Source organism: Papaver somniferum, unplaced genomic scaffold (assembly GCF_003573695.1).
Source record: "Papaver somniferum cultivar HN1 unplaced genomic scaffold, ASM357369v1 unplaced-scaffold_79, whole genome shotgun sequence".
Classification (NCBI taxonomy): Eukaryota; Viridiplantae; Streptophyta; class Magnoliopsida; order Ranunculales; family Papaveraceae; genus Papaver; species Papaver somniferum.
Genome location: NW_020650859.1, coordinates 1,300,201 through 1,315,140, shown reverse-complemented (window position 1 = coordinate 1,315,140; position 14,940 = coordinate 1,300,201). Strand labels below are relative to the sequence as shown.

The 14,940-nt window shown below is 36.1% G+C and overlaps 1 protein-coding gene across 1 annotated transcript; it reads left to right on the top strand.

The window, feature by feature from the left end:
* The first annotated feature begins 2,316 nt into the window (after positions 1 to 2,316).
* Positions 2,317 to 4,852, top strand: LOC113344613 (B3 domain-containing protein At5g42700-like). Its single transcript, XM_026588549.1, has 6 exons — positions 2,317 to 2,450; positions 2,538 to 2,588; positions 3,589 to 3,641; positions 3,743 to 3,896; positions 4,024 to 4,230; positions 4,319 to 4,852. The coding sequence occupies exons 1-6, from the start codon at positions 2,382 to 2,384 to the stop codon at positions 4,520 to 4,522; spliced, it is 738 nt and encodes a 245-aa protein (XP_026444334.1). The 5' UTR covers positions 2,317 to 2,381; the 3' UTR covers positions 4,523 to 4,852.
* Positions 4,853 to 14,940: the final 10,088 nt, after the last annotated feature.

The window sequence follows — 14,940 nt, the reverse complement described above, 5'->3', positions numbered from 1 at the left end:
ACTTTCCAAACATTATCTCTTCTTTGTCCAAAAGAGTTAGGAATACCATCACAAAATTTGGTAACCAAGTCTTCACAGGAATCCTTGGCGATTGTAGAGTACCTTTGTTTAGTTAACTGATCCGAAAACCGCCTTCGTTTATTTTTTCTGACCTATTTTCATTCCTTGCTTCTTTCGAAAGTCGTTTTCCTTGCACTAGATTGACCTTGGTTATTCCTCGTATGAATTCACAAATGTTGTCACGGAAACGTGCTCGAACCTCAATCAACCACGGAGCACCCAGCAACCATCAATATCAACCACTTCATAAAATATTGTGTCAGAGTAACATTTACAGATGGCTATAGAAATTTTGCAAACACCCAAACAAGTAAATAATTCATCTTTGTCATTGTTTACCATTTAATCTGGTATGGTATAGAATACCAATCAATCTCAAACCCAAAAGATTCGATCATTCTTATGGACACCAGATTTTGTCCACAGCCACCATCTATAACAAAATCCAAAAGTTTCATTTCCAGTATATATCGACCACGAAACGTATGGTTTCCTGCATGTATTTTTCATAAATATAAATTATCTCGGAAGTTACGAAAACTATCTTGATGAGACTGTATATTCCACGTGAAAGTGGGCAAAAAAACAAGAATCCTGTTTTAGGGCATACACAAAACTTTGAGGAAATACAAAATAATATTCCCATCTTGGGTGACCTAAAAAGGGATACTCTATGGATAGTTCAATTACCTATCTATCCTTACCCTTAATACAAAAACCTAAAATTAGTTTTCTAAAAAATCAAAATCAGTTTCCCTTAACATCTCTTCTTCTTCCTCCTCTAACCAAACATTTCCTTTCCAGAGAAAAAAAATTTCATTACCGTGATTAATCGTCGATTCGTAAAAATTTGTTCGTCAATTAAACTCAACTACATAATGACTCGTACAAGCAGGGACTAGGCAAACCAAATCGTTTTCTAATCCATCAATTGAAGATGAAGGTGTAGAAACTGAAAATCAACCACCAATTGAACCATAAATTGAACCAACTGCGTCTCCAACTTTGGAAATGATGATAAAAAAGTAACTTTTACAAAACCAATATCTTATTTGTTGTTATTCATCGATTGAATGGGTTTAATTCCAAAAAAAATAGTGTTTTTGACGGTTACAGTGCTGGGTTCGGCTCAAAATTGAGTTGGGCTTTTAGCCGAACTGTTCTACGCAAAAGCTTCTTGTAAGTGTATATGAACAGTTTTGCATAAAATTTCATGTCGAACCTAGTCACAGATAGAGATGCATAGAGGTTTGGCGTATTCGATAATACTATTTTACGCTGAACATATGTTGTTTATCAAGGTAAGATAATACAATGAAAAATTAATGGAGAGGTTCGACTAGTAGTATAATCTAAATACATGCGGAACCTAGCACATTTACGAGGTTCGGCTAGTACGATATTCACAATATGTGCCAAACCATGTATTGCCAAAAGGTTCGACTCTTACGATTTTTATAATATGATCCGCACCTTTAACGAACTTTCTTCCAGAAGTTCCAGTGTATGGTTCGAATCCTTATAAAAAATTTAAACTCGAGCTATGGTCTTCAAAGTAGGTTCGGCTCATAATTATAACACTTTCAGCTAGCCGAACTGTTCATCCAGACTCGCGGAACCTTAGTGAAAAACACAAATTTTTAATGATTTTAAGTTACAAAAGAGAGATTATTTAAGATAGAAGTGTACCTGTGTATTATAGGCATTTGGTTCCTCATATACGTATTTATCATCACCTTGAGTTTGTGCTTGAGTTCGAGTTTGAGTTTGAGTTTTGTGAAGATTGACCATAAAAATCAAAATACAAGCTTTTTTCTCACTTTCCCCTTCTCCCTCAAAAAAGAAACCTAACTGTCTTTTTCCTCCTCAAAATTTTCATCTACTCAAACATATATAACTAAATTATCTTAATCACTATTCACTATTCACTAATCATGATTATTATAACTAATCATTAATTAACACTAATCCTAAAAGGACAAATTTGTCATTACAAAAAATATTTGGCTAAGGGATTATTGATTTTACTATTTACGTTCCTATTTTGTCTTTATTCAGTATGTCCCGAAAATTTTACGTTGTCTTTATTCGGTATGTCGCGAAAGTTTTACGTATTCCCTAAAACAGGGTTCCACTGCTGTACTGACTTCAATAGGCTCGTACTCTTAATGGGCCTTAAGCTATAACTTACCCGTTGTCTGCCTATACAGTTTTTTATCTGTTGAAAAACAAATACTCCATTAGGTTTTATGCCGAATCCCTAATAAATTTCAGAAAAATTCTCCTTTCAGAAATTGATTTAGTGGGCGATCGAGCTGCCAATGGAAAATGTTAACTCCTATGAAGAAGCTAGAAAACAACGTTTGGAAGAAAACAGAAGGAGGTTTCAGGTCAGTTAAAACCCTAAACCCCCTTCTCTAAACTGACGCCATTTTCGTTTTACAGTAAATGATTTCAATTTCTTGATATGCTTGTAGGATTTAGGTGTTGATAAGATTGTCAAGATTCTAACTCCAGTTGCAAAGACGGTAAGTTCTCTCTAATTAACCCTAAATTTCCATTTTCATCCAAAATTTCTGTCATTTTGGATGAATCTTAGTCTGCAATTTGTTTTGATGAATCTATGACAACTCTAATATGTTACTTACTGGTTATAGTTTGAGCTCAATCCCTAGAATTTGATATGTTTATTCAACTTCTTATTTAGTACTCAGCATAGTGTAAAATAGGGTTCAACTGCTTCTTATTTTTATAATTGAATCTGTGGTTTTAGCTCTAAACGATGAAATTAAGATGTGAATTTTCTTAGTGACAGTAATTTAGAAGGTTTTTTGATGCAAAATTTGGATTAAGCTCCGAAACTTGCACTGATGGTTAATTTTAGATATAAGTTATAAGCTGTCACATATTTGTGGGTGGAGATAAATACTGATAGTGCTGCAAATCCAAAGAAGCTTTGATTGAATTATCCTTTTTGGAATGAAATGTATAGTAGTATGAGGCTTGTACATGGGAACAAATACTGGTTTGTTGTGTTTTGAGTTGGTGAATTCTGCTTGTGCTATGCATCTATGTTTCTATATGTGTGAAGGGATTCAATTTGCTTCATTACTGCACCGTCCTGCTATGACTTCATATGAGTGGATATGTGGTTAATCTCTGAGCTGGAATCTGTTTGTGAGGGTGTCCAACGGCTCATGAGTTTATATGTTTTTCAGCTGTCTATGCTTCTGCACTATTCATATGTTCAAAAACTGAAAAGTATTGTTTGTAAGCCTTTTCTAATTGAAGGCTGTAATATTTAGTGTAGTTTTTTTATTCTTTTCTTTCCATGTTAATGATGTAGAAACCAAATAACCTAAATCTACTACTGCGGCTCCTGTGGACCCTGATTTAGTGAGACGTTCTTCACGCCCTCGTAATGCAGCTACTTCCTATGCGGAAGAGGTAAGAGGACTACTACATATTTAGGGCTTGATCATGTTTGTAATCGAGTTTGAATGCGAAAAATTTCTGTTAATGTTTCAGTTTATTAAGGACCGTCCTCTGCGGAAAAAGCTAAGATCAGGCACATCTACTAGGTTAAGTATCTAATAGCAGTGATCTCTGTTTGATTTAAGTCTGGGGTTTCCAAGTAATTGGTTTAGAGGTGCTAATAGTACTCACGAATGGCATTAAGCAGAGTCCGAAAGGCCCATGAAAAAGTTGCTACTGCAGCACAGCGAGCTCATGCTATTAAGCGTGCTGAGGATTTCCGAGTTCAGCATGTGCCTTCTAGTCATCCATCTTATGTCAAATCAATGCTCCAATCTCATGTGTACCATGGCTTTTGGCTGGTAAGCTAACAGGATGTTTGAAGTTTTAGTTCTCTAAATTCAACTATTGTTTTTATCAGTTTTAGTGGAAGCGTATAAGAAAAAAGTTTTGACAGTTACTTTTTTTTTATGTTATTATTGTTCATAGAATGTCCCGAATGATTTCTGCCAAAAGTACTTAACGGAGGAGAAAATGACTATTGTGCTGGAGGATGAAGAAGGTGTTAAGTATGACACTATCTACATTGGAGAAAAAACGGGCCTCAGTGGTGGCTGGAAGGCGTTTGCTAAGGATCATAAGTTGGATGATGGCGATGCCCTGGTGTTTGAGCTTATTAAGCCGACACGTTTTAAGGTAAAATGCAACTGTGAGCAGTCTTTTGAATGATAAATCTCTATCGTGTCTATGCAGTAAAATGCAATTGTTTAATGCAAATGTACAGGTCCATATCTTTAAAGGGATTATTGATGGCGTGGGTGAAGCAAACACCAAGAAGCCGAAGAAAGGTAACAGAAGTAAACCTATTAAGAAAGTGAAGAACTCTGGTGCAGAAGAGGAGGATATGGTTGAAGAGGTTGCTGAACAAATTGCCAAAACAAGAGAGAGACAAACCCGGAACTCGAAGAAATCTGGAGATGATTTTTAGGTGGACCTTAAACGATCCCAACTACATTAGTGGCGTTTCATTTTGGAGACCACACACCTACTAACCTTAGATGGTTTCAGTTCTGATACTTGTTTCAAGTAAGGGTGGGTTATTTCTGATTTTACTGTAAAAAGAGTTGACATGTATATCTAGTATTTGCTAACTGCTACGTAATTCTAAATACTAGTATAATTTTGTGCACCATCTACAATCTGGCGCATTAACGGAAGTGACGTTTTGTAATGAATCTACCAACCTTTAAGCAGATTTTGGTAATTCTGCTGCGTAGTTCTAAATACTAGTCTAATTTTGTGCGCCGTATAATTGTTCTACCCAGCTGAATGAGGTGGTGCTACAATCTTTTGTTGGTCTTGTTCTGTCCAGCTGAATGAGGTGGTGCTACAATCTTTTGTTGGTCTGAACAGGGAAAGGCATTCAGCTGAATTTGCTGAATCCTGCAATGAATTTTATGAAATTCAGGTCTTCAACAAGAATGGCGTTCAAAGCTAATGGGAAATTTCAGCATTGTGATTTGGAATCTTTATGGTCCTATAATATAGAGCATGGAGTCAATAGTTATTAGATTAGTCAGGCCAACTGACTAACTACTTGGCCGACTTTCTGTTGTACAGAGTTTCAACTTTCCCAACTTCTGGCTATAATAGTTTGTCTTCCGGGTCTTATGTATTTACCTATTCCTCTGCTAGTAAGATATTGTAATCTTATCTGTGTAAACCTCTGTGACTGTAAACGAGTATAAATACTCTAATCAATGAATTCAATCACTACACAGTTGTGATAGTTAACAACTCTGTCTCCATATTTCTACATGGTATATATACAGAGCTTGGTTAAGTTTTTTTTTCCAAACAACTGTAACCCTAATCTCCATGACTCTAGATGAAATTCAATCAAATCCCATTCCTCCTGTTTCATCAACCTCTACACCAGATTCCGTTTTATCACCTTCCAGACCATACTATGTTCATCCCTCTGATAATCCCACCTCTGTCATCTTCACCCCTCTCCTCACAAGTGACAACTACTGCACTTGGGGTAGAGGCATGACCAAGGCAGTCAGTGCTAAGGGTAAGACTGGTTACATAGATGGTTCTGTCAAGAAGCCAACGTCTGCAGTTGATCTACCACACTGGACACGTTGTGATGATTTAGTCGGCAGCTGGATTTCTAATTCAGTCGATCCGTCGATTAGATCAAGTACCATGAACTTTCTTTCTGCCAGAGAGCAATGGCTAGAAATCAAATCCAGATTCTCTCACCACAATGCCACAAAGTTGTATGCGATTAAGCAGTCAATTGCTACCTTGCAGCAAGACAACTTGAATGTAGCAATGTACTACACGAAACTGAAGACTCTTTGGGATCAACTAGATACTTTTCGACCAATGGAATTTTTGCAGGTAAGAATTATGTTGATCATCATAATCAAGATCGGTCAATGGAATTTTTGCAGGGTTTGCATGAGAGATTCTCGTCTCTGCGAAGTCAGATCCTCCTAATGGAACCAATGCCGTCCCCTGCTAAGATTTACAACCACGTTAGGCAGGAGGAGGAACAACAGGGAATCAATTCCTCTATTCTCCCTGCCATTGAATCAGCAGCCTTATATGCTTCTCGTGGTGATTCTCGCAACCAACGGTTCTCATCAACTCAACCTGGAAGCAGCAACAACACTATCTCTGGAAACAACAAAAGACAACGGCCATTTTGTGAACATTGCAACAAGCATGGTCATACCAGGGCCACATGTTGGAAACTGAATGGGTATCCTACGGACTTCCCAAAATCCAGAGATTATAATTCTTCACCCTTTGCTGCTGCTACCATTCCTGCATCTGCTCATGTGCCAGCAGTTGCTGCACCAGCCATAAGTTCATCACAATACACACGTCTCATGTCGCTACTGGATCCAGCCAATGAAGGTACATCCATTCTACCTTCTGCCAATTTCGCAGGTACTATTTTATCTTGTTCAACTCATATCTGGATAGTAGATAGTGGTGCTACCCATCATATCTGTTCTTCTCTTTCTTTTTTTACTACTTACACTATGGTTACTCAACCGATTAGTGTACAGTTACTGGATGGATCTCTTACCTCCGTGACTCACATTGGCAATGTTGTTTTATCTCCAACTCTGACATTACTGGATGTTTTTTATATTCCCAGTTTCAAATTTAATTTAATCTCTGTCAGCCAATTGACTAGCTCAGCCAATTGTTGTATCAAATTCTCAAAAGATTGCTGCATCTTTCAGGACCAGTCCATGAACACGGAGATTGGATGGAGTAAACGCATTGCTGGTCTCTATCATTTCATATTTCGTCCATTTCCTTTATCAATTACTTCGAATAAGCCTGTGGATACATGGCATCGTCGTCTTGGGCATCCTAGTGTGGATTGCCTTCGTTTTTTAGCTTCTAAATTTGATTTTGTTCAATCCAAGTTTACTCATTCCTGTGATGTATGCCCTATGGCAAAGCAAACACGTTTGAAGTTTAATAAAAGTCCATCTTTGTCTTCACAACCTTTTCAATTAATCCATGCTGATATTTGGGGTCCTTTGCAACTGAATCCTTCACAGGTGCTAAATATTTTTTGACTATTGTGGATGATCACACTAGGTGCACTTGGGTTTATCTCATGAAATCTAAAACAGAAACTTTGACGTTTCTTAAGTATTTTTTTGCTTTTGTCCTTAATCAATTTGGTCATCATATTACCAGCATTTCTTCTGGTGTCAGTCAAATTCTCATTCCCCAATTACAGACTTTTCGTTCTGATAATGGATCTGAATTTAAATCCAATGCACTACAAGCTTGGCTTCGTCAACATGGTGTCTTACACCAAACCAGTTGTGTTTACACACCAGAGCAGACTGGCATTGTGGAACGTAAACATCGTCATCTTCTTAATGTCGCACGCTCATTAAGATTTCAAGCCAACTTACCCATTCGTTTTTGGGGTGAATGTATCCTCACAGCTGCCTATTTAATCAATTTGCTACCCACTCCAGTTCTTTTTCATAAAACTCCACATGAGATGTTGTTGAATAAATCCCCAGATTACATATCTTTATGAGTTTTTGGTTGCTTATGTTTTGGCAGGAATACCAGAGTTGCTCATAAGTTTGATAAACGTGCTAAACCAGGTATTTTTATTGGTTATCCGCATGGCCAGAAAGGGTACAAAATCTTTGATATCGAATCCAAGCATATTTATGTTTCACGAGATGTGCTTTTTCATGAGAATCGTTTTCCTTTTTTATTTTGGAAAAGATTTTGCTCCCGCACTCTAGCAGATGCATGTCCGTTGGATCGAGTTGGATGTGACGTCATCTAACAGTGAGTTAACCGAGTTATTTCACCGAATAATTGGTCAAGTCTAAAAACTAAAATCCCTTCGTATGCTTTTGTAATCATTCGTGCAGAGCAAAGCATTGATATTTTTGATGAAATGTGGTTATTATTATTTTTTCCGCATCAATCGAAGAGAAGATTAACCAACGAAATCCCAAGATCAATAATAGTAAGTCACGATTAATCTCTGAAGATGGTAAAATAAATTAGGTTTTTAGTTTTAATCATCATGATCAGTACCTTCCAATTCTAGAAGACCATTATTAAACTTAAATTACTTTTTTTCTCAACTCGAGCTCTTGGATGAACACGAACAATATTCAATTTTTCATCATCTCAACTCGGCCTCGAGTTCATAAAGGACCAAGTTAAAACATGCGGTGATCATCATCGGATCGACATCTTCATTGCATGTCAATATCATAATCATTCATGGTTCTTATAATTATTGATTTTTAACAAATTAAACATCAATACCATCAGCTAGCAACAACCTCAAGCTTTTTGTCTCCCATCTCATGGGAGATTTCCAAGGTTTCTCGATAAATAGAGATTCGTTGCTCATCGCTATAATAATTAAGGTCAGAGAACAGGCACTATCACATCACGTATTTGGCAAAGGAAGAATATGAAATATTCGTTTAGTGTACACGAATACTATAAAAGTTCAGTGGATAACGGGGTTAATTCCCAGTTAGATGATATCACATCCTACCAGATCCAGTGGCCATAACTCTGCTAGTTCGTAAATGCTCCCGCAGTGCGAGAGCGAATTTTTTTCCTTTTTTCTCTTTTTTTTTTTTTTTTTTTGATAAAAACCTAGAGATCACATGAATCCTCAACTGATTCTTCTAGGCGGCCTTACAGATGAACAGCGCAGGAAAACCTGCTCTGAATACCACCTGATATGGCACAAGCGGAAGCGATAAAATGACTAGGAGAATCTTCTCCTTAAGGTGATGATAGAACACTCCAATCCAGGAGCAAAGAATCTAATCCAAGAGTTAAAAGAGACAAACAATGGTATAAACCAAACAAACTTGATAGTTTCATTAATCAATAATATTAGCGAGCCGCAACCGTCTTGAAACGACAATAGAAAAGGCTATTTATAGCATGCTATCGTAAAACCCTAAAAGACTCACTACAGGAAAAATATACATCTACAACGGAGGTTTCACAACTCTTTGCTAAACATCATAGAAAGTATTATATTTTACAACTGGTTTCAAAGGAAGAGTTGTCGTATACCATCACTACCAACCCTTAGGAACAAGGGGTTGGGATGAGAAAACAAACGACAACTCATTAAGTAAAAGAGTTGTGACCAAATTTAGCTATAACAACTCTGTTCCGTAAAGATAGTGACTAAGCGTATCAAAATTTTCACAAGAGTTGTTGAAGAACACCAAAATATGATAATAAAAAATAGTGTTAGAGGGGAGATTCGAACATGAACCTACTTCATGGAAGTCTAGGTCATCAACCATCTTTACAGTTCAAAAGTTTTGATTTTTTTTTTTTTGTAATAAAAACGCATAACAACACTTATTAGTGTTGTTGAAGTAAAAATATAAAATGTTGGGAAAAATTAGGTTGGGGGGATTTGATCCTGAGTCGCAGGCATGAAAGTATAAACCACTAACCATACCTACACTATCACAGGTTTTGTCAACTTTGTGGTTCTTTGATACACTAACTTTATGACAATCCTTTATAAGAGTTGTAAAACAAAATGTAATGCTCAAAAATAATGCTCAGGTGACTGAGCCGCAGACAGCGCGAAGCATTCTCTGTAAACAATCACCTATATGCCTTTTCTATAAACAATCATATACATTCTTTTCTGTAAACAAAACAATCACATACATTTCTCTGTAAGCATTGGCATCGCATAAGCCAAGTACTTCTCAAACTGCTCTCCTATTGCTTGACAAAATCTGGCACATTCTGCAAATCATGACATAAGAAAATGTAAAAATCCTACAATTAGATAATGCAGCCCGGCAGATACACAGGAAAAACTCTCAATCCCTGTATGTATGGCTACAGATACAAGCAGATATAATTAGATTATGCTGAAGCAAATCTACCACGCATGTATGTTACACAAGCAAAGACACATAATTCATGAATTGAAACAAAGAATAATGACATTTAGTAATTTGTCAATCATATATTGGCAAAAATTGTCCATTTCATGAATTACATCACATAAAAACGTAATTGCTCATATAAGACCACCAACTTTAAGCAAAGCAATGCCTACAATGAACTACATGAATAAGTTTGGGGAAATATTGAAAGTATATTTTCAGCTTATAAGTTTGAAGGGAGGGAGAATATATATACCAATATAAGCAGATGTAGAGCAAATATGCACAAGCTATGACCAAGGGAGATTTTAAGTGGGCCAATATAGCAACCATACCAACTGACATGTCCCTTTTTCTCTTCTCCTTTATCCGGGCTTGAGACCGGCAATGAAATAATATACCATTTACATTGGAGAGTTAAAAAAAGATGTTTACTCAGAACAGACATCAAGCATTTTATAATATAAGCACACAAATGGAGCTGTTAACTGTCTTTTTGGAAGAAAAAGACTAGTATTAGTATAGGAAATACAACAAGAGCGACAACGAAAGTTAAATTCAATACAGTAAAAACAATAAACTATACTTACTTAACTTGTGAACTTATTTTTCTTCTTTTTTTTGTTCTTCTTTTTTGTCGGAACCACTATGATATATTACCATCTTCTCTTAAGTAACTCTCGCTCTCGTTATCCATTGGTAAACCAAGAGCTGAAGTATTCACCGGTTGGAAATTTGTGTAATGCTTTTAATTTTATTCCTCTAATTCATGGAAACCCCTAGGTGGTGGTTTCACCATCACATACCGTTTAGATATATTTGACTCTCGAGAATAGAAAACTTGTCGCGCTTGTGTTGCTAAAATGAATAGATCATTACAGTGTTGGTTCTTATGTTGATTTAAATTGACTAATGTAAAGCCATCTTCTACCTTCACACCAAAATTGGTGTGGGCCCAATCACATTTTAATATTGGAATTTGAAACATATGATTGTAGTCCAACAATAGAATTTCTTCTAAAACACCGTAGAACCCGCTAGTTTCTAACCGTCCTGCAACTAAGTTAGTTCATTCAATTGAAACTTCAATGTTTTCTGTGACTCTCTTAACATCCTTTGTAATAAACCTAGACCTATTCATTAGCAAGCCTTTATATGATATACATGCAGTTTTCTGACGGTTTGTACTGTGTTTGATACTGACATGCCTCGTTCAATTTGCATCTTAACCTACAAATGTATACTCTCAAGACATAAGAATATAACTAAATTTGCTATCTGAGCATGAAAAGTCAGATTTGAAGTGATGTTGTGCTTAACATGGATTGTTCAAAGTGATAGAATGAAACAGAATCACATGTATTTGTGTTTTTTGTAGTAGTTTTTTGTAGCAGCAAAATGTCCAAGTGTTTAAACTATACTAAGCTGCATAATCTGAACTAAGAGTGGACTAAACGCACCTTTTGTTGAAACCTATCTACAGATGTGTCAAGACTGTATGGAATTGAGTTGGTCTTCGCTGGTAATTATCCTCCCAACAGAAGATTTTAACTCGTCCATATGCATTCTAAGACAAAAGTAAAATTAGAAAATGAAGTATTAACTGACAGATCATTTTTAATGAACATGAATGTCATACTTACGTCAAATATGGGTCAATTTTGGGTGTGTTAAAAAGCACATATCTGTGAGGTATCTTTAACTTCTCACTATCCATACGCACTTGGACACCTTTAGAAAGAGGACATGCTGTCGTTATGGAACCATCTTGAAAGTTTTATTTACGCCTTTTCTTTACTCCAGTTTCAGCTGCTTGGGACTTACGAATATCAAAATACCTAACACACTCCATTCCAAGATAACACTCCGCTACACAAGCATTAGGTTGTACATAATTCTTTACATATTCTTTGAATTTCTTCATATACCTAGGAAAGCTGCGTATTGAACAGTTACCAGTTAATTAAATGTTAGTATCTCTAAGCTACGAAGGGATATTGGTTGCATAACTTTTTACATGATACCAAAAAAACAGAAGTAATTTAAATTAAATTGGCATACCTTTCAAATGGATACATCCAACAATATTGTACGGGTCCACATAATCGCACTTCTCGAATTAGGTGAATTGTCAAGTGCACCATGACATAAAAAAAATGACGGAGGGAAGTACCTCTCCAACATACACAAAGTATCAGCAACTTCTACTTCAAGTTTTATTATTCTCTGGAGGTCAACTGCCCTTTGGCATATTTCGTGAAAATAAGAACATAACCTGAAAATCGCCTCCCTTGGCCCTACATGTAAAATTCCTTGCAAAGAAATGGGTAATATTTGTTGCATAAGACCATGGTAATCATGAGACTTAAGAACACCTAAGCAACCATATTTCGAGAAATGTTTCCTAAGATCAGAGCTATACCCATATGGAATCTTCAAATTTCTCTTCCTATTATAAAATATATCCTTTTCCTTTAAGTAGTACGGTGCTGGTGGAAGGATCGTTTTCCCATTTATCTCTTTTGTATGCAATTCTGGTCTTATTCCCATACTCTTCGGATCATTACGTGATTTTAGACCGTCTTTTGTTTTGAACTTTATATTCAATATAGTACCAATGATACTCTGGAAAACATTTTTTTTCCTGTATGCATAACATAAATATTGTGCCATAGTAATAAATCCTAGGAAGATGGAAAAAACCTAACATTAATAACTTTATAAAGAAATAAAAGATCATACATTTAACCAATGTGAAAATTCTAATATCATGTTGTTTGAATCTTAGGTAAGTATATATGTATAAACTAAATGACTTGGTAAGCAAACTAAACGATTTCAAGTGAACACTTATGAACTTAAAAATACTAAACCACTTATACCAACCAGGCAAACGTAACTTCGAATGAAAGAAAAGGATGAATGTTGTGACATAAACTGAACACAATATAGGCTATGCTTATGAAGTCCAAACATAGATTATGTGCACGAAAATATTTACCTTCTAGTAAGGCAAGTCAAAGAATATCGACCATTTGTTAAACACCCAAATCTCAGTTTCATCATCATGTGCATCAGAACTAGCCGCATCAGTAACAACAACCCTTTTCCGCTTCCCACATTTAATATTACCCGCATTTGCACTTGCTGCCGCACTCCTATGGCCCTTATTCTTCTTCTTTTGCACTTTCTTTTTCCTTATCTCCTTCTCGTTCTTCTCCGCTTTCCCAAAATCATTGAAAATAACATTCTGACATTCAAGTGTCGCAACACCAGACATAACATGCGGCTTTTCCTTCCTCTCAATCTCTCCATTAAACCAGTCTTTTTTCTTCCCAAGAGGATGATTATGACGAAGAAATATCTTATGATTCAAGTAGAAAGTTTTATGACTAAATGGCAACCAGTTTGAAAGTGTATTTTCACCGCAAAGAGGACAAACTTCCTTTCCTTTATACGTACATCCAAATAGATTACCATATGCATGGAAATCATTAATTGTCCACATTAATAATGCCTTCAAGTTAAATTATGTTTTAGCAAACGAATCATACACCTGCATGCCGTTCTCCCACAACTCAATCAGATCATCAATCAAGGGCTGCAAGTACACAAGGATGTCATTACCCGGTTGTTTTTTTCCTGGAATCAGCATTCTCAGAATTATGTTTTCACCTTGCTTACACAATTGAGGGAAAAACTTATAAACCACGATCATCACTGGCCAACAACTGTGGTTAGGGAAATATCGCCAAATGGATTAAATCCATTTAGTTGTCATTTATTCTTTTCATCACCAACTAAGAAAGATTTTTGTATTTAGTTTACTCTGATATCTCAAACAATTTGGAAACTTCTAAATGTTCCATGTTGCAGTAGGCAATATAAAGCAATGTCTCGTATTTATATAATTGAGGCTTAAGACAACAAACCTATAGATAAATGGCAGATCATGAGCAAAGCATGAGTAAGTGTTATTCATTCGTTTCACAACTTCATTCTAACTACTGGAAATTCAGTAGCACACCCAAATAGGTAGCAATCAAGATCTAAGACATAACAAATGTTTTGGATAAGAAATTGTTTATTGATCAACCACTCATGGTAGTGAAAGTACAAGTTTTTGGATACAAGAAAACCCTAATCTCACACTCCAGGCATCACTAATCCTACCCTAAAAATCCGACCCTCTTTACATCGCCCAAGGGTCTCTATTTACAGACCATCCAATCCTAATGGAATACAGCTCATTTTACTTCATCCAATGTCATCGTGTTCTCGTGAGTAAGCTTTTCATTTCCCCCAGACCATTTTCTATGAATTTATTTTCCTTCTTTCGCTGACAACTTCAGGAGCTTGTCGGAACAGCTGTCTCTTTTCTTTTTCAACAATTTACTAACTTCGCAGGTTATCTTTCCAGCCAAGTAACCTTTCTTCATCTACCTAATTTCGTGATCGGTATATTGTTGGTTACTCCAATTGATCTTTCGCGTTTTTAGTTATTCTTGCGAGTTCCCTCGCCACAAAATACTATTTCGCAAGTGGATTTCCTTCGCTTGTCAATAATAATGACGATCCTGATTTTTGATTTGACAAGTCACTGACGAGGATTCTCAGAAAATGACACAAAATCTTTTGGCAGGCTTTCCCAGACATACTTCGTGTCTTCTTCTGCTACCACGTGGCAAACATCTTTTAGGTATCTACATTCATGATTATTGCACCAGTTTCCGACATGGAATAAACGAGCACAATTGCAACAAGACCAGTTCGGGTATGTAGACTACTTATAAATATTTAAAGTTTGCATCTAAACACAAATTGTGGATATACAAAAATTTAAATTTTGGATCTAAACACAAATTGTGGATAAAAAAGTACTGGTACTGATTTTGGACCCCCTGCAAATTACGACCACTTATCATATATTGGAGTGGCATAT